Source organism: Lissotriton vulgaris, chromosome 6 (assembly GCF_964263255.1).
Source record: "Lissotriton vulgaris chromosome 6, aLisVul1.2, whole genome shotgun sequence".
Lineage (NCBI taxonomy): Eukaryota > Metazoa > Chordata > Amphibia > Caudata > Salamandridae > Lissotriton > Lissotriton vulgaris.
The window spans coordinates 880197353-880217056 of NC_141694.1; the positions used below are offsets into that span (position 1 = coordinate 880197353).

At 44.3% G+C, this 19704-nt stretch overlaps 1 protein-coding gene across 1 annotated transcript in view; it reads left to right on the forward strand.

Moving 5' to 3' along the window:
• Window positions 1–19704, forward strand: part of SYNE1 (spectrin repeat containing nuclear envelope protein 1) — a 2319318-nt gene that overhangs the window by 605184 nt on the left and 1694430 nt on the right. The window contains exons 20-23 of the mRNA XM_086926873.1: window positions 5120–5272; window positions 6551–6694; window positions 15978–16151; window positions 18279–18437. Coding sequence (XP_086782999.1) covers window positions 5120–5272; window positions 6551–6694; window positions 15978–16151; window positions 18279–18437 — 630 coding nt within the window. The remainder of the gene's footprint in view (window positions 1–5119; window positions 5273–6550; window positions 6695–15977; window positions 16152–18278; window positions 18438–19704) is intronic.

A 19704-nucleotide genomic window follows, 5' to 3' on the forward strand; every position in this document is an offset into this window, starting at 1 on the left:
CCCTTCTGCCCCACTTGTTTTTGTGCCATTCTGCCCTCTGCCCCACTCGTTTTTTTGCCCTTCTGTCCTATGCCACACTCGTCGTTGTGCCCTTCTGCCCTCTGCCCCTCTCCTGTTTTATTTTAGAATGGCGCCGGCAAGCTGCCAGCGCAATTCTAAAATAGTTACTAAGTTAGCTTCATCAGGAAGAACTAATAGATAAAATAAAGCAGGTGCTCGAATTCAGTTAAACTCGAGCACCTGCTTCAATTAGTGCTTCCTGTTGAAGCTAACTTAGTAACTATTTTAGAATGGCGCTGGCAGCTTCCCGGCGCCATTCTAAAATACTTACAAGCTTGAAGCTTGAACTTTTGCCCCCTGGATCCGTTCCACTCGCGGATTCGCGGATTTTCGGCAAATTCGCGGGAGTTCGCGGATTGCGAATTTGCCGAAAATCCGCAAAATCCGCGAGCTGAACGGATTTTGCGCCCATGCTTAGTTTTTTTAGCTATTTGATTGTACTTTGATATTTATTTTCTATCTCTCTCTTTTTCTTTGCATTGCCATGATTTTAAATGTACAAGATTGCATGCTTTTACTCATGATCTGCGATGTGTTTTTGACACTTGGTATTTGCTAGATTGCATTGTGCTATTTTTTATTAATGATGTGTTTTTGACATTTTTGTCTCAATTGTTTGAATAGATAGTGCCACTCCTGACTCAATTCCTGCATTTTTAGACATGTTTCTTTTTATTTTAGATAGCACATTTCCGGGCTACATGATGTGGCAAAAACTACACTCCAACTCAAGGAAATTAAATGTTTTTATACATTTTAAAAAACACTACCGTCTGACTTACTAAAAAACAAAAACATCACTAATAAGTTAAATAATCAATAAGGCAACAATTAAAATTTAAACAGTATGTAAACAAGAAAATATAAAACCATAATAAATATAAAATGCAATATTGCAACACAAAAAAATGATGGACGGAATGCTGAACATTGTCAAACATTCCCCCCCCAGTACATAGATCTGGGCCTCAATCTGTTGTTTTTTTGCTCACCATGCCATTGTAATTTGGGCCCAGCCATATGTCTTGACCCTGTTACCCGTGGGAAAAGTCTAGCCTGAACCGCTAGGCCAGCATTCTGTCCCATTATATTTTTTTATGTTGCTATAGTCACCCTAAGTGGGAAGGGTATGCCCAGCAAGTGCCCCATGTTTGCTATGATTCTTGGGGAATTCCATGTGTACTCTTGGACTCTCCTTTGGTGGCATCTCTAAGGTGCTTTAACCCTTTTGACTTTTTTCACCTTTTGCAGTGGACACCAGGTTTTCTTGTCTATTTTTTAATATTAATTCTGATATGGTTTTTCCCACTCACTAAATGATGGAGTATCCCTGTTACAATTAAAGAAATCTTTGTAATGTGTTGTTTTCAGGCTTTTTCAGTTTTTTGATTATTGTAATAGTTACTAGGACAACTACCTGCTCCCCCAAGGCCGACTGGCATTATTCTCAAAGGTGAAACTGAACCACAGAGAGAGTTTCACCTTTGCAAATCAGTTGCCACCCTAATTTGGAAGTCACTAACCTTTCAATTATTTGTGCCCACATTTATGTTCACAAATCATTAATAAATGTTGTTGCAAACCTTAGGTAGGAGAGAGATGCCCCTTTCATACCCTTTCTTCTTTGCTATTTGGAATGAACTGTGAAAGGTATTATATAAGATAGAATTTTTTTTAGACTCCAAAAGTACATATAGTACATTGTTTTTTCTGTCACAGTTTAGGATTCTGCCGCTTGAAGGCTTTGTCACTGCAAAACGGTGTCATACAGAAGGCCCAAGGCTAGCTATCAGGTTTTACGTTGTCAGATTGGGTATAGTCCACTTTGAATGAAGCAATACAAATGCCATAAACATCAAATAGAAAAAAAAGGTTGTGCCCAAGCTGAGCATGGAGTCGGACGCAACCCTGTATAGCTTCAATCCTCCTCCACCTACAGCCACATGACTGCTCCCCTTTTTGGAGGCCTAAATCCTAATAACTGACTTTATATTCCCTGCGGGACCCACTGCTGTAGTGGACAACTCCTGGAAGGGAATGCAGTGCTCCAGGATAAAACTTTCTCCAGTGGTCTCTCCACTGTGGGAGAAATGCACCCGCCCGCCATCTTGGGCTCCTCAGATATGAGGAGATTGGCTTGCAGGTGGAGGTGGCACAGTACACTGGTGGCTATAATGGCAACTGAGCTGACTGGAGCAACTCACTCAGAGAACTCTGCACTAACCCCCTCTGCACCTGCATCTGACACCTGCTATGGAGGCGGTCTGTACGCCCCACATCAAAGACATTGGAGAGAAATGCTTTATTCCATAAAAACCCCAGCTTTTCTGAGATCTTTCACCAGGGCCGACCTCTACATTGGGCCCCCCTTGGACAGTGGGACTGCACCTGGAGAGGACTGAGGTCTAACACTACTTTCCCGGTGTTGGACCATATAGATGCATGAGGAGATGCACCATATTGGGGACGATTACGTAAAGAGACATCTGAGACCAAGATACACTCCTGGGGCCCAAACATCAGAGGTGAAATTAAACCAGAGTTTAAGCATTATAGCAAGTCATAAGGACTTTACAGCCTGTTTCTTATGCCTCAAGGTTGGCACTTACTTCTCGTCTTCCCCCGGTTTCCCTGGTGCTTGCTCACTATCAAGTGAGTGCTGTTGGGCCTAACAGGGGACCTTGAAGCCACCAGGTGGGGCAGCCCATGTGGCAGACTCCTTTGCAACCTTCTTGCAGCAGCATTCCTGACTCGAGGGCCTGGAGGGTACACGCCTTGAAGCAACGAACCCAAGCCACAGCTTCCTCTGCCACACTACAACTACAATATGTGGGCCATACAGACTGAGAACACACTTTTCCTCCAGGATCCATCCTGGTGAAACTGCACTCTTTCGAACGTTACTGCCAGACTGAACAACGACAACATCATCACTGCTGTGGTGGCCGATCTCTATCATATAAATCTGCAACAGTTGCACTCTCCAGCCTGACACTGGCTCTCCTACCAGAGCCCAACACAATAGTCAATGGTTAGCACCGTAAGGAAACCTTTGTGGCAGATATTGAATGTGCATGGCAGAGTGCTCACACAAACAAGATGACCCACCTCCACAAGGAGTCTGCTGCCACCCAGGATACTAAAGAATATGTGGACCGCTTCCTAATGAGATACACTTGGACTTGTAAATTGGGTTGCTACAATGGACTTTAAGTCCTTTCTACATGAACTGAGGAAGGAAATGAGTGAAGTGGGCCAACCAGGGGATGACTTGTAACAACTGACTATCAAAAACTGCTACGGCAGAGCGTGCAGTTATTCGAAGAACAATATATAGACCTGCAAATAAAACAGGAGGTCCTTGAAAATTGCAGCAGATGAAGCAACAAATGTATCTGGCGGATCTTGATCCCTAAGGGTGCATAAAGAATGGCCATCATGAGCTTCACCAAAGGTCTGCTTCAAGCAACCACTTAGTGGCACCCCAGACCTGCTGGCAACTCAACTGGACCAGGGTATCACAGATTTCTTGCTAGCTTGACCGAAACGGACACAGCTCCTGACAAGTTCATGCGTGTGCACTACTTTGAGGACAAGGAAGAAATCATGCGCCTTGCAAGGCGAAAGCAAGATCTGGCCTTCAGGGGCCACACCGTTTACCTCTTTTAAGACCTCTCAATAGCCACACTCCTCAGTTGCAAAGAATTCTGGCCCAGCACTGTTTTTTCTTAATGAATGCTGCATCAAATATCAGTTGGAACACCCCTTCAGCATAATGTTCCAATGGACAGGAAAATGTTGCTCTCTGTACCAGAAGTGAGAGCCCTGCTGGACCTTCCCCAGGATAATGGAGCTGAGCAGAACCTAGAGGAGCAACACCAGAAGCGGCTGAACCTCCATTCTGAATGGCAATGGCACGATTGAGAGAACCAGGCAACTAGGTGATAACACTGCTGCTGTAGCCAAGGAAGACATCATCTCACAACTTCTAAACAGTAACCCCAACCAATGGCATTCACCTCACAGAATGACGACCTGTTCCCGACTGACTGACCAGTATTGATACACACATCCCTCCGGAAGTGTTGATCAGGAGACCTGAGGGAGGATGGCTGGGCACTGCTGCAGAGACCTGATCACCTGCCCTCTACCTCTCATCTACCCTGGATAATGGCCTGATTACCGGCTGCCCATCCAGTAAGGCCATACCATTCCTCCTTGCCAGACCTTTGAGTGGTGCACTGCTAGTGAGGAATAACGACCACACCCACGTTTCCGATGGCCATGGATCATTGGACTGGCCTTGTTGGCCTAATTGTGTTATATGTTTTAGATAATACTCCACTTGCCCTCCTCGTGCATCCGGAAACAGTTATAACATGCCAATTAGGTTGCACCCATGAGCAACAGCCATCCACACAACCGAGGTCCTCACTTCCTATAACATACACAGTGCACTACCAGACATGCATTCACATCACTCAAACTCCTCTCCCTCAATGTTAGGAACCTCAACTCACACAATAAGCCAAGCCAGATTTGCCGCTATCTTCTTCAGCAGGACACTGATATCTTCTTAGAAGAAACTCACCTCCTCAAGAATGATCTAGGGCACTTGTGCCACCCACAAACCTCTACCAATACTGGGCATCCTCCCCTACTAAAACGACCGGCTTTGCCATCCTGTGTAAAGTATACCTCAGCCAGACACTCTCCTCTATAACTAGGGGTCGCCACGTTGCTACCTCAAATTAGTGCTGCCCAGAGTGAGTGCCCTTCTTACCCTACTGAATGCATTTGCCCCTAACGCCTCACAAGATAGTACCTACGTAAACTCCTGGCAAGACAACTCCAGGATACGCATTGAAATATTAAAGATGTTGCCGAGAGGTAGGGAGGCACCAGAAATGAGAAACTCTTCATCCTTGTGCAAGCATGTATATCATATAGATCAGTTTGACATTCCATGTTCATAGTATTTTCTTGCTAACATTTGATGTGATTTACTCTTAAAACATAATTCCATGTTACAATATTTGTCCTTGCCTCTGTTTTCCAGTATGCTCGAGCGGACGAGTGTGACCGGGTGAAAAAGGAGTATATCGATGGTGTTACGGCATTGTCACTATTTGCTAAACGAGGATATGAGAAACTTTCGACTCCCCTTGATGTGTCATTTCTAAATGTCAAGATGTTCATCCAGGATTTGGAGGCAAGATCTTTTAGGCAAATTTACTGTGTTGTGTTTTGAATTTAATCTCGAAGAAGCTCGCTTTTCGTTGTAAATAGGTGTGTCATTCAGCACTGAAACATTGCACAACAGAACTCTGATTTTTATTTTACATTATGTTTTTCCAAAAATAAGTAACTTGATGGCTTGAAGAAGTGGCATTGCATGTGTATTTGTTGCAAGCATGCTGTGATTGGCTATCAAAGCCTTTTAAAACGATGTAGATCCTATAACTCTGGAATTGCAGGGGATTCTTTTGACTAGCGATAGAAAAGGTGCTTTATCCACTTACCATTTATCTTCATGGGGTAGATATGTGTAGTTTTACTATTTATGGTATCTGAATAGCTTCTATTATAGTCAGTTGCTTTGAGCAATTATGATTGTTTGTCACATCCAGGCCTAGATTTGAGTCAGTGGTTGCAGGGTGGCCCCACCAAACCAACATTTATTATTTCCTCAACAGACTTTGATACAGAGCAAGAGAGAGAAAAAAGGGGGAAAGAAGGAGGCAGGGAAAACCCTTAGCAAGGGAGTAGCACGGATGAAAAAGAATCTGAAGGATTGAGATTAAGAGACCGGGGGTGCCTGGTGGTGGTTTAAAGAGGCATGCGGTGTAATCAAGACTTTACAGCCTTGGTACTCCGTCCTTCGATAGAACTGGCCACAGGCTTTTGAGCAAATCTTTGGGCCCTCCACTTATTCTTTTACAAATTAAGCACTTGCCAGATCATTACTGCTACACTGTCAGAAATCATCTGCCTGTACAGAGGGTGGTGACATACTTATTGTTTAGGATGAGCAAGTGATTTTGCAGGAGATGCATATAAATATTGAATAGGGTTCTCCCTAGCAATGTCAAGCTGAACGCCTTGTCTTGAATCCCTGAGACTGGGGATCTATGGGCTGGATTTATGCCACTTTTAGTGGTGTATATGGACCAAAAGTTGATAAGAGTTGAAATGTCATAGATTTACCAGGCATGACGCTGATTTGGTACGTTCAGCAGAGCATTCTGCCCCCTTTGTGTCCAAGCACCATGGTTGTCTAACAGCCTTACAAGAGGTTTTGCTTGATAGTGTATCTGACACTTTCTGAGTGCTCTCTTTCGTATAATACCCGCAGTTAATCTGTTCAGGTTCATAAACGCCTCCGCTCTTTCATATCTTCTTTTCTTTGTGGTGTTTATTGTGTGTGGGTCCTCGCTGCTGGCACGTCTGTCACTCATGAAATTGACGCAAATTGAAATGTCTGCTGCAGGATATTAAACAGAAAATCCCCGTGATGGAAGCTCAGTACAAGGCAGTAACAAGGACCGCACAGCTTCTCACAAAGGAAACCCCCCAGGAGGGAATCAATGAAATGCTAACTACTATGTCTGGGATCAAGGAACAGCTTTCCAAGGTACTGTGACATCGCCTTCTGATTGTGCTATGCTGCTGACACTGCTGTGCCCTTTTTGAAGCCACCAGCAGAGCCTTTCATATTCCAAAGCCCTGCTCTGAATATATGCAGTGCCCAAGATGTTATTATCTATTATTATCACAATACTGTGTGAGTTATGTTTGGTCTGCCAACAGGAAATCCAGCCAGGCAGTATGAACGACTCCCTATCTGGAGAGGCGGCATGACTAGGGGGCATATTATCAAGAAGGGCGTTAAAATTATCGCTGCTTTAAGAGAATTCCCATAGAAGCCCATGTTCACACCAGAATATGGGCTTTTATGGCAATTCACAAGGGCATATTATCAAGCCCATTATAGCTGCTTTAGCTGCAGTTTCCTGCCGCTAAAGCAGCGAAAATATTAACGCCGTTTCTTGATAATATGCCCCTGAGTTTTTAAAATTAACAGTAAGCGGCTAAAATATAACTCGTTCGGTGCCCATGTAAATTAGAGATGTGAAACGTTTTTATTATGAGAGTAAAGTCTTGCCTAGTGCCCGATAATTGGTTTACCTCAGAGTTTTCTGCTTTTCTTATGATAATGTCCAGCCATAGTTTTCTCCCTGCCAACAGAGTGCTAGTTGTTCATGAAAATGAATGTGCTGTTTTCCTGTGAGTTGACTGAATCTGTGTTGGCGTTTGTTTTCCTAAACAATGAATAGAAGTCCTGATTTTTAAATTACAGAAAAGGTTTGCAAATGTACACACCCATAAACAGTATAAACTGTGGGCCCGAATCAAAAAGGTAAACTGAGACAAAGCTCTAACTTTACTACTTTCGGTACTCACAAAGAGTATTTACGAGTAGTAAAGTTAGTCTTTGTTTCTCAGTTAAACTTACACTTTGGTCTTAATTTCAACTTTTTGATCTCACTTAAACTTAAGACTAAAACTTAAGTTTAAGTGAGACAAAAGTCTAACTGTACTACTCGTAAATGCCCTTTGTGAATACCCAAAGTCGTAAAGTTAGACTATCATCTCAGATTACCTTTGTGAGTTCGGCCCATAATGTGCAGCTACCCAAAACACTTTAGTCGAAACATAATTGTATCCATAGAGAGTCTGGCATGGAAATCAGGCCACAAAGCCGAGTCTGCTTTAGCCATGTCTAAAATAGTGTAGGTTAGCACTCCCAGTTAAATGTCTCTTGCTGAGGAGTGTTTGCAATCTGCACTCATAGGTTTGAATCGTGCTGGGTCTACTATTGCCTTTCATCCTTCAAGGGTTTATAAATGAATAAAAGGGTAATGGTGCCACTTTTTGCATTCATATGAAAACATGAAAAGCAAACCTTTTGCAGTGAGCTCAGTTTCATGTAGGGAACAGGCCGAACTGGCCATTTTATCACTCTGGCATTTCCCTTTAAAGCTGATGCCTAGGGGCTACTTTCTGTGCAGAATGGGATGTCGTTACCCAATTATGCCCCATGCCCCCCATTCTAGTTGCAGCCTTCTGCCATGGAGTCAGTTTTGAACATTCTTGCCAGAGCTCATTTTGGATTCTAGCCCGACTGTGTGGGACACTGAAAACGTATTGGTTTATTATTTCAGAAAGATTGTTTCTTTGTTAGCATTTATGTTATGTAGAATTTTAGAAAGTTTATAAAATGAGTACGCCGCCCTTTACCACAGCCATTAGTGTTCACCCTGTTAAAAATCATCTATAAATACAATAGTATGGCTAACAATAGCAAATTCCAGAAGCAGCAAACATTATTCTGTGAGACATTTGTAATCTAAAATGATTCCAGAGTAAAATAGACACCTAAGGAAACACGTGTGCCATATAAAAAGTAAGGGCCTCATTTATGAGAAATGACGCATCACTGGGTGAAAGCAGCGGTGCGTCACTTCTCAGTGCGCACTCCTTGCCACATTCCTGATGCGTCATATTTAATGTATGACGAATCATGTCGCAAGGAGTTACAGATACGTCAGTATTTCTGACGTATCTGTAAGCGCAAAAGTGACGCATTACTGGAGTGTGTCACAAAAGTGACGAAACTCCAGCAATGCGTCCTTTCACATGGGGCAAGCCCCATGTGAAAGGGCCTGCGTCAGTCTTACACCTGCTGTGAGGCAGGCGCAAGATTTTGATGCAACGGCGTCCTAAAAGTGACGCAGTGAAATCTCATAGATTTCACTGCGTCACTTCTACGACCCTTCCTTGCGTCAATACGCCCTCCTTGTATACATTATACCTGGCACAGGTATAATTTGGCGCAGGGGTTTACAAAGTGACGCATCTACCTAAATATGGCGCAACGAGGCGCATTTTATACGCCACTGGTGCATCACAAAAAGTGACGCACTGGCGGCGTAAAAGTGACGCACAGCCTCATAAATGAGGCCCTAAATATTTGCCTTAATGCGTGTAGCAGATATATATTTGGAAAATGCAAGTACAGCCATAACATGAATTACTTAATTCGTATATAGCACTTAATGCTACACGTCAGTTACTTTTAGCACTGCACATGAAAGGTGTTACCATTACCTAGACTATCATAGTAATTTTGCTGACCTTTGGAATGACAAAAAGCTGAGTCTGCCTTAAAGGAATTAGAATTCATGACACTGCATGTGTCAGCTGCACATGTTCACTTCACTCAGCAATCTTTCAGACTGTCTTAAAAAGATGCACCTTTCGACTAACCATTGCAGCCTCACGCAATATTTTGGGATGCAAAGATTGGGACTTTAATTTTGCTGCATATTTTCTTAAATTCATCATATCAACATTTCCATATATGGGCAACAGTTAGGACATATGTGATGAAGACTCATTTGCTGTCATAAAAAGGCTTTTGTAGGTCTTTGGACAGATAGATTCCACTTTTTTTTGGCAAACATACATATTAAAGTGAATATAGACTCATAGTGGGCTTTGTGTCCACTACACACACCTTCTTCTATGTTGTTCCTCCCCGTCCTTCCAGCCAAGCAACATTTCGGTCTCACTATATTTTGAATGGATGTGTTGTGTCCTTCAACGGCGAATATCATAACCTTTCATTGCAGGGCATGAGGGACTATGTTCTCTTTCACTCCTTGTCCCTCCCTGCTAGTTCCCCCCTCCTTTAAGCTCCTTGATTTCTAAACCCCTCTTGCCACTGTGGCAGCAGATGGTCCCAACTAAATTGATTTTAAGCCTTTCAAAGACTACATTCAGGGCAGCCTTCAAGTAATGGTTTTGCTTTTGCTTTTGCTTTTGTTTTTCAAAAAGTATTCATAAATAGCCACCCTGCATGAGCATCCATACACAGTGGATCCGTCCTTGGAGGTAATTTTAAACTCACTTCACTTGCACTCTCTCCATTTCTGATCACTACTGTAATCACCAGTCGGTCTCCCTCCAGGTGGAGGATAGACTATATTAAGAACGTATGAGGATGCTTTTCACATAATCACTGAAGCGGAAAATCAAGATGTACCACTCTGTTACCTTTAACGTGAATGAGGGTTTTACTAGACGATCGGAATCCCAGATCCTGGTAATAACACAGGACAAGTGATCCATTCTCTCTTGATTATTTATTTATTGCCTGGAAGCCGTACGAATCTCCGCTTCTCTCTCCCATGACAGATTACGTGAGGAAGGTAGGAGCCTTCTGTATGGTTGCCCCCACTTTTTGCCTGTTGCTATGCTGTTTCTAACTAGTCTGACTCGGATCCTGCTAATCAGAACCCCAGTCTCTGTGCTTTCTCCTTTAAATTGAATATGGTGAGTACTAAGGTACAACCCAGATTAACTACTAGTGTACCCTTATAAGTTCCTAGTATATGGTACTGAGGTACACAGGGCATAGGTACACCAGTGATCTCCCATGGGCTGCAGCATGTATTATCCCACCCATGAGAGTCCACTCAAATTGTGACTTCGAACCTACCAGTGCAGCCTGTGTAAGCTGATGTTAGCACCACTTACGACAGATAGAGGTTTCCCTATATCTGAGGTCACTGCACTTATAGCCTATAAGTCACCCTTAGGGCAGGCTTTTCAATCCTGAAGGCAAGGTGCTTGGTTCTAAGTGTGTGGGTGCCTCTGCATAAGCAGAACACCCCTACAACCTTCGTAGTCCTATCTCACGGGTTGTAAGTGTATCAGCCGTTATGATACACAGAGTGGTAATGCGTCATTACGCGATGACCATCTCTAAACTGGCTGTAACGAACCCTGTCGTGTTGGTATCAAACATGTTGGAATTCAGCACTGTAAAGCTCCTTCGGAGGCCCTCAGTGCTCCCAGTACCAGTCTTCTAGACCCGGACAGCGCAACATGGCTGCTGCCGACCAGAGACACAATTCTGCCCTCTTGCTGCTAAGCCAAGCTCGAGTAGGGTTAGGAAGGACCATAGACATCCTGTCACAGGGAGGTGAGAAGAGATCACGTCTGTTAGACTTGGCATCTTTTGGCGTGTTTCCCCTGACTTCTTGGTTTCTGCCCTCCTGGTTTTGACTCCGGTTTTGCTGGTATAACGTTTCTACTCGCTTTTCACACTGCTGATCAGTGGTAAAGTGCTGGTGCTTCTGTGGTAAATTGTGTTATGATTGGATCTGCGACTCACTTGTCAGCCCCCAGTAACTGGCACTGCGAGTGCCCAGGCTTATGAGTCCGCCGCTGCACGTGGGCCTGCAGCACGGATTGTGCCACCCACGTATGTAGCTCAAAAAAGTGAATTACGTTTGGTATGCCTGACCTCAGCGTCTAAAGACGCAGCCTTGAGATAGGATGCCCTTTCATAAAGGCCACTTTTAGAAAGTGAGTATTACTTTGCTTGGTCATCCCATGTGCCTCTGCTGGAATGAGGATTGCCTGTCTGGTTTTTGGGACAACAGATGGCTAGGGAGCGGGGTGGCTCCTGATAGTCTATGTAGGTCAGGAAAGGGCTCAACAGACATGGATTGCGATAGGGGAAGAGGAAGGGAATCTCCTTGCACTTCAAAGGGCCAGGTCTGCCCCTGACAAAGCCGTCTCCACCTCCTGCCAGGAATTTATGCAAGAGAGGCTCCAACTGGTTCTGGCCGGACACAGACACCCACTGCCTGAAATGTCAAATAATTTTTGGATACAAAGCTGGATTCCAGACCCCTGAACTTTAGAACTCATCTGGATCAAGAAGACTGCAAAGAAGAAGCGCTGGAGAAGCTACGAAAGGAACAACTGCCTTGCTGGTGCTTTGCTGGACTGACCTGCAGTGGCTACTTCTCTCTTGGGCAGTGAAAATGCTGGACTGGATTTTCTGAAACTGAAGTGGTGAGACTCTCCAAGGGCTTGAAGTAGAGCTTGCCCCCTGTTCACAAAGTCTCTGGAACAACAAAGACTTCAGGTTCTTCAACCCGCATCACTGCGGACTGTGTGTTTTGTGCTGCACCCCGAAGAACACCCCTAGACGATGCCTACGACGACTCTGCCGAACCCGTGTCCTGAAGGCACCGCAGAGGTCACCGCGACCCTAGTCTCACCGACGACGCCTGTTGACGCCATCACTGAGCTGCTGCTTGCACTGCAATGGGTGGGCACCACACTCTGCACTGCCTTGCTTCACGAGAATCTTTGGCACCGCAGCAACGCCGCACCCGACCCCGGGTCTCACCGATGACGCCCGTTGATGCGGCCACCGAGCCGCTGCTCGCGCTGCGACCTGTCGGCACCACACTCTGCATTGCCTCACTACACGACAACGGCGTGGCTTTCCTTACTCCACCACTTCCCGTCGAAATTGACGCTGCTGCCTGCACGGTGGTTCAGGGACACCGCTCGTGAGTTAACACGATGCAGCACCCTCATCCCACACTGCAGCCTTGGCCCACTGACGCCGGCGCCATCAACTCCAGCTTGTCATCCGACGACAGCGCTATAGCAACAACAACACCACTGCCTGCACCGTGACCTGCTAGCAATGTGACGAGCACTGCCTCCACCTCGCACCACAACCCTGGTCTCACGGACAATGCCATCTGATGCCGCCACTGAGCCGCTGCTCACACCACGAACTGGGGACACCGCACGCCGCACTGCTGCACTTCACACCGCAGCTCTGAATCCCATCAGAAAGGAGCTCGACCTGCAACACTAGTGACTTCAAGGGCCCCATAGCCCTGCATCCCTGAAAGGTACTGTTTGCGGGTCTTTCCGACACCGTAGTTGGCCTGCGACCACGCGGTCAGCCAGAACTGTTTTTAGATTTGTTGTTCAAATCGCCACGATAGCCCCTGATGGAGCTATCGACCATAAGGTATTATTTTTTAAAAGCATATTTTGATAAGTGAAGATTTTGAAGTATAGTATTGTGGATTCCTTTCATCATATTTGGTCTCGTCTTAAGTATATATAAATTGGATATTTTTCTAAACTGTTGTGGTGTCCTTTTGTAGTGCGGACACTGTATTACTGTGGGCTGAGTGCAAATGCTTTACACACTGCTTCTAAGATAAGCCTGACTGCTCGTGCCAGGCTACCAAGGGGGTGAGCAGGGTTATTTTAGAAGTGTAACTCCCTTATTCTGACTAGAGTGGTGGTTTCTGCCTTGCTTTGACGCAAGTCTCAGCTAGCCGGAAATTCCATTTCTGACAACGTCACAATCACAAGAAGCCCAGACCTTTTGTCTCTTCATCTTTTCCTCAAGATGAGTTCACTCTGATGCCAGTGAAGAGTCCAGGGTCTCTGGGGAACCACTTTGGGGTCAGAAATCACTCTAGCAGAGGCCAGCATCAGGGCATAGGCAGATACAGGAAGGTCCAGTTGGTGCTGGTTAGCTGGGCAGTTGCAGGGAGGTCTCTGGTAGCTTGTTGTGTCCCTAAAGAATAAATTAGAGGTCAGCAAAGGACCCATGTGTCATTCTGGTTTTCCTGGGTTGCAGGCAGGTTCAATTGCCCATCTTCAGACAGCAGGGTAGTCCTTCTTCTGAATCTTGCACAGGTCCAGGAGTGTTCTGATGAGAGGTTCTGAAGGTCCAGTTTTTATACCTGGAAGTAGCCTTTGTGTAGTGTAATTCCCTCTACAAACCCCAAAACTGGTTCTGGTCAGTTCATCCCCTGCCCCTGGGTTTGGCTCCAAACTGTCTTGGGCGACAAAGGCAAGGGGGGTCCTGGTATCAGGTTCCTTTGTGTCTGCTGCCGGTAGACACCTATGAAATATAATCAGACAGTTTACAGCTCTTCCCCAGCCTTACTGTCAGGAAGTCCCACTCCTCCACACCTAGGCCTTCTTTGTTCCCATATCTGTAAGCAATACACAACCCGCAACAAGTTAGCCTTTCACAGACACCTGACCCGGAGCAGAAAAGCTCTTTTGGTATGGCAAAAAAGCAATTTTTTTTAAAGTGGTATTATATCACCATCAACGCTTATGGTTTTCCCCTCCTGCGCTGAAGAATGTGTAAATCCCATTATTCATGACGAGCTCAGCTCGTCATGAGTGTACGAGAGGTGTACCTCATGACGAGCTGAGCTCGTCATGAGCATCGAAGGGGTTAAAAATGTGTATTGAAATCCGACTTCACCATTAAAGAGGACTTTAAATTGCAATTCATATGAATGGAAATAACATTTCTCTGTCTGCTCACCATCTAAAGTTACCACTTATTAAGTAAGGTAACTCAGTATCAGTCTATGGGAGAAAAGCCTTGCAGCACTGAAAAGCGACTTGTGGAGCTTTTCAGTACCAGTACATGTAAAGTTTAAACCACCTGTCCTACCTTTTAAATACCATGCATTTTTCCCTATGATCCTTTAGCGATACCTTAAGGGTGACGTATAACTATTAAAAAGGAAAGTTTAAGCCTGCAAAAATTGATTTTGCCAGGCTGGAGTTGCAGTTTAAAATTGCATTACAAGCTGCAGTGGCAGGTCTGAGACAAGTTTTTAAAACGCCCCTATAGTGGTTAGCACAGTGCATACTGCTGCCCACTGGTGACATTTAATTTACAGGCGCTGTGCTATGTACATATAGTCCCACAAACTAGTGATGTACAAGTAAGTTATTCAGGTGTAGGCCAATTTTACTATCTTTTAAAGAGAGTACAGAGTCCTACAAGCCCACAAAAACAGGCTAAACAAAGGTACGTCAGGGGTGGCAATAATCTGAGATGACCCTGAGATGACCCTGCAGAAAGGCCAGGTCCAACACTGAGCATGAGGTCTAAAACCAGAGAATGGATGTGACATCATGTAAAACAATCTGACTCTATTTCCTCTTGATTTACAAAGTAGCATTGTCATGAATATACAAAGGAGGTAGCAAGAGGCCCAGTGAAAATAACAGAGTTCCAATACTTCCTCAATACGTAACCAGATTATGTGGAATGGATGGGCAGACTGGGTTTCACCTGATATTTCATGAAATTGTGCAAAGCTCTTGAGTGAGAATAATATTGAGAACCTGTATTTTTCCATTTTTTAAATGAATTATATGCATGCAGAAAGTGCTGAAAAAGTCTCATAATCTTATAAATTAACAAACTACAACTCTCTGTTATTGACTGCATCTGTCATATAAATACACAAACACTAACTTTGCCTTTCCGCATCATGCCTATTGAAATGCTTTTAATTTTTATCTCCGCTCTAGAAGGTAGAACTAATGTTTTGACTCGCACAAGTATGATATAAATATGGGATCTAAAATGTTTCATCGGGTTAGCCCAATGCCAACGCAGCAGGTGGTTGGCAGCAGCATTAATTTTGGGGAACTGTGACTTATTTTTCATCATCAGACTATGACCCAAAGCAAGACAGAGAAAAACAGGAAAATAGAAAGAAAGGAGAAAGAAAAATATAGGAACACAGTATCAATGGGAGAAAGCAGGAATGAGAAAACAATCTAAAAGAGTGAGACACAGAGACAGGAAGTGTAGAGTTGTGGAAGAAAGATGCATGAGGTGGAATCAAGAATGAGCAGCCTTACGACAGAGTCTAAAGAAAATCTTCGGGCCCCTGCACTTATTGTTTTTCGAATAAATGTTGCATTGGTAGAATGTCCTGGTAATGATTCAAAGCATATATAACCCATTTGTATATGGTACAATAAGTTGTGATTTATACTTTGATTTAAATATAACTAATACATTGTTCAGAAATTTAAAATAATAAGAATCCCACATATGAACGACTTGATAGTGGCACTCATCCCGTTTAAATCACCAGCAATATGCCTGCCCATAGAGCCTCTAAGCTTAGGACATGGTGTATTATAATTACTGCATGGCTAATGGAAGCATTCGTTCACTGATGTGTTTTCAGGTTCGGGAGCTCTGCCCCCCACTGCTCCACGAGTCCCGCCAACTGCTAACTCCGCTGGAGGAACTTGAGAAGCAGATCACGTCCTTCTACGAGTCACTTGGGAAAGTCAGTGAAATTGTTTCCATTGTTGACCCAGACATCCAGTCCCCGGCTGTCTTCAAGCAAAAACACAGGGTAAGTCATGCGTATTTAGAGAATCATTTTAAAACACTATACATATTTGACACATGTTTGTATTGAAGCTTGAATTGTCCCTAAAACGTGGATCAAGAATGCATGGCAGTGTATCTCCACAGACTTGAATGCAGGACATCAGATGTTATTGGCCTGCAAACAGAGATATAGCTGTATGTACTAACACATTTTCCCACAAACACAAAGTTTGACATCCTTGTGTTACTGTATGTTCTCTGTACACTGATTAGCCCCTCCTTGGAAATACATATACCCTAAAATAAAATTGAACACGTTTTGGAAGAGCAGTTTTTAATAATAAGGTCTCTATCTGTCCCTCAATGTGCTTTAGGCTGTTCCTACCACACCCCCTGTCACCCAGTTTAGACATGTGCAGTGTTATAAAGAATTTCAAATTCCCACATAAGGGGGTCATTAGGATGGCGGACGGACCTGCGTCCGTTCGCCACCCCCGAGGAAGAGGGACCGTCCACATGGGCAGCGGTGCTCCCTCCATGCAAATTAGGATGTGACCGCCACCCTGGCGGTCAAAATCCCCTACATTTAACATTGCGGCGGATGCTGCTTCAAGCAGCACCCGCCGCAAGGTTTAAAAGTGCATGTTTACCTTTGCATGCACAAAGCGGCAGGCACCGCGTGGTCCCTGCCGCTTCGTGCACGCAAAGGCAGGGGGGTACCATAGGTACCCCCCATGTGCAACCCCCACCCCCCTTCACCTCTGGGGGCCCTCAACGGGCCCCCAAAGAATAGAATGTATGCTTTTCCACTGCGGAAATGCCGCCGTGGAAAAGCATAGGACCGGCGCCATCCTAATATGCCTGGCTGTGTCTGATTTGACACCGCCAGCCATGTTAGAGCTTTTCCGCCGCGGTCGCCATCCGAAAAGCTGCAGACGGAAATAATATCCCCCAGCCATCCTAATCTGACGGGGGTCTTTTTCCAGTCCGCAGCGGTTAATCCGCATCCTCCGGGCCGGCGGTGGCTTCCGCCGGCCCGGAGGATGCGGATTATCCGCGATCATAATCGGCCCCTAAGTCTCAGAGGCATTCAAAGTATTCAAACCATTTAAATAATTAACATTCTTTGCACTTGAGCAATAATGGCATGAGACATGGTGCAATTTCCATTCCAAACTAACATCATCAAAATACTAGTCCTAGTTGTCACCTGCCTTAGGGTACATGTGTTTTCTCCTACAAGGATGTCCTCAGAAAACACTATGGAAGGTGAGCCTCGTGAGATTTGCCTTCTTATAAATACTGAAACAAGATAAGCTCCCTTCCCATGTATTTACTTAAGGCATACAATATTCGAATTGGTGTCTAGGGCATTTCATAACAGGGTTATTCATCCAAAAACGGGGCTGGGAGGCAGTAATATGAGAATATAGCTGCTAAATGTTGGAAAACCAACTGGATTATTGACAATGCTGAACATTTTGTTGGTGTACTAAGGGGAACACCCAACATTGTGCCCCAATTTTCAAATATTTTCAGGGTAAATTCAACATATTTGCATACAATGGATCTCAAGGGGAATCATTTACCCTTATGAACATATGTCAGTTATAATCAGGGCAGCTGAAATTTCGTTCATTCTGTGAATGCGGATTTTTCTTCATAATTATGTATTTTGTGCATTCTACGATCTGCTGCATTTTGTTTTTAACTCAGGCGGACTAAATGTTACTAAAGACACCACTGGGTACCTCACAGTAGCAAATAATTTACAAAGGTTTACTACCCACTTTTTAGTTGCTGGTTGCTGTACTCAGATGTTCAACTGTAACTACCGAGGTGAAATATTTAACCAACAGTATACATGTGTTACAGTGACAAAACAGTGAAACAATAACGACCCAGAATGCATTTTGCTGCATTACTTGCCTTTTGTTTTTTTATAATGTAATGAACCATGCTGCATAAATTTACCCTCCACTGCTGCATAATTCCAGTTGCTTTTTAATAACTACTCAGTAAGTACTTGTCCAAGGGAACTGCTTATAACCATGCAGACCGCCCTGGGTCTTGTTATCTAGGAGTTACATTCACAGAAATGTAAGACAAACCAGGATTCTGTCAGTTTGATGATTTCAATCTCCTGCAGGAATTGGTCGCTTCTCAAGAAAACTGCAAGAAGAGTTTGGCCTTGATTGACAAACACAGCCTGGCAGTTCAGAAGGCTGTCACCCAGAGCAAAGCAATACAGCATTTTGATCGATCGATTCTCCAGAAGAAACTCACTGAGACACAGGCAGCTTTTCAGGTAATCATCTGATCCGTTGGTGAACCCTAGAAAACATTGTAAAGTACACAAATCTGCAAACTGTGCAGCAAGTACACTACTGGGCAAATGTAATATTGTTTCACACAACAAGGTAAAGCAGCCAAAGTTGAAAGAGGGAATAGTACAGAGGTATATCCACTAAGATATGGTGCTGCTGCTGTCCTCCCCAGCGCTGGTGCACGATTTGGCTTCCTTGCACAAAACACTTACCTGTGCACCATAGTGAATGTGGGCAGTGGCAGCTGCCGCAGTACTGAAGTGGGGGGAGGGACAGGGTAATAATAATACCATTTTAAAAACGTACCTGTGTATGTGGCTGCCACCTTGGTCCTCTTCTCAGGCTCTCCTCTAGTCCTGGCCTGCTCTCATGTCATGAGAGCAGTGACAGGATTGGTCTGAGCGGCAGTGTCTAGGCACCTGTGACGTTTCTCCAACCCGGATGTGTAACAGCTGAGTTGGAGAAACCTAATTGTGCAAGTCTTTTTGGCCAGCCAAAGACAACTGGCCAAACATAGATGCGCACTCACATTGCGCCAACCTCTCCAACCTGCTGTGCCAGGCCCTGCCCTACCTGCTGACATCGGATCAGTTAGTCAGCGGTCATTTGCTAGACCACTCACTGACTGACCAGTGGGGAAATGTTCCTCCACCATTATAGAGGAGCCACCCCTGCATGGTGTAAATCAATCTACGATAGGTTTTGTACAAAGGATACCCTTCCAGTACAAAACACTGCACTGAGACTAACTTTAAAACTGTTATCACTTTTTTACATGTGAGATACTTTGCAGCACACATGCAAATTGGGGAACGTTTGGAGTAAATACACTTTTCTTCTACCTTGCACCTACCTCAAGATGGCATACTTTTGGGGACAAAGCCCTACAACTGTTAGTAGAAAGGCCTCTGCTTCAAAAATCTTACTTGGATATGTGGGATCTCCCTTTTAACACCCATGGGGCTTTCCCTTGATGGAAAGTAGTGCATCACCCTACTTTGTGTTACATTTAGGCAACCTTTCCAGTAAAAATCAAAAGTAAACACAATTCAGTATTTTTCACCAGTTTGCATCACTTTTAGTTACTTTGCACCAGCACAAAGTATTGAATAATCTGGACCTTCATATTCAATTTTAAAATGTTTTTCTGAATGATCATGTTCCTAACGTTTATATATTTCTCTCCTCTAATATTTTTTCTTTCATCTCTTAAATGTCCCTTTTGTCTCAGTCTCTGGGTTTTCTCTA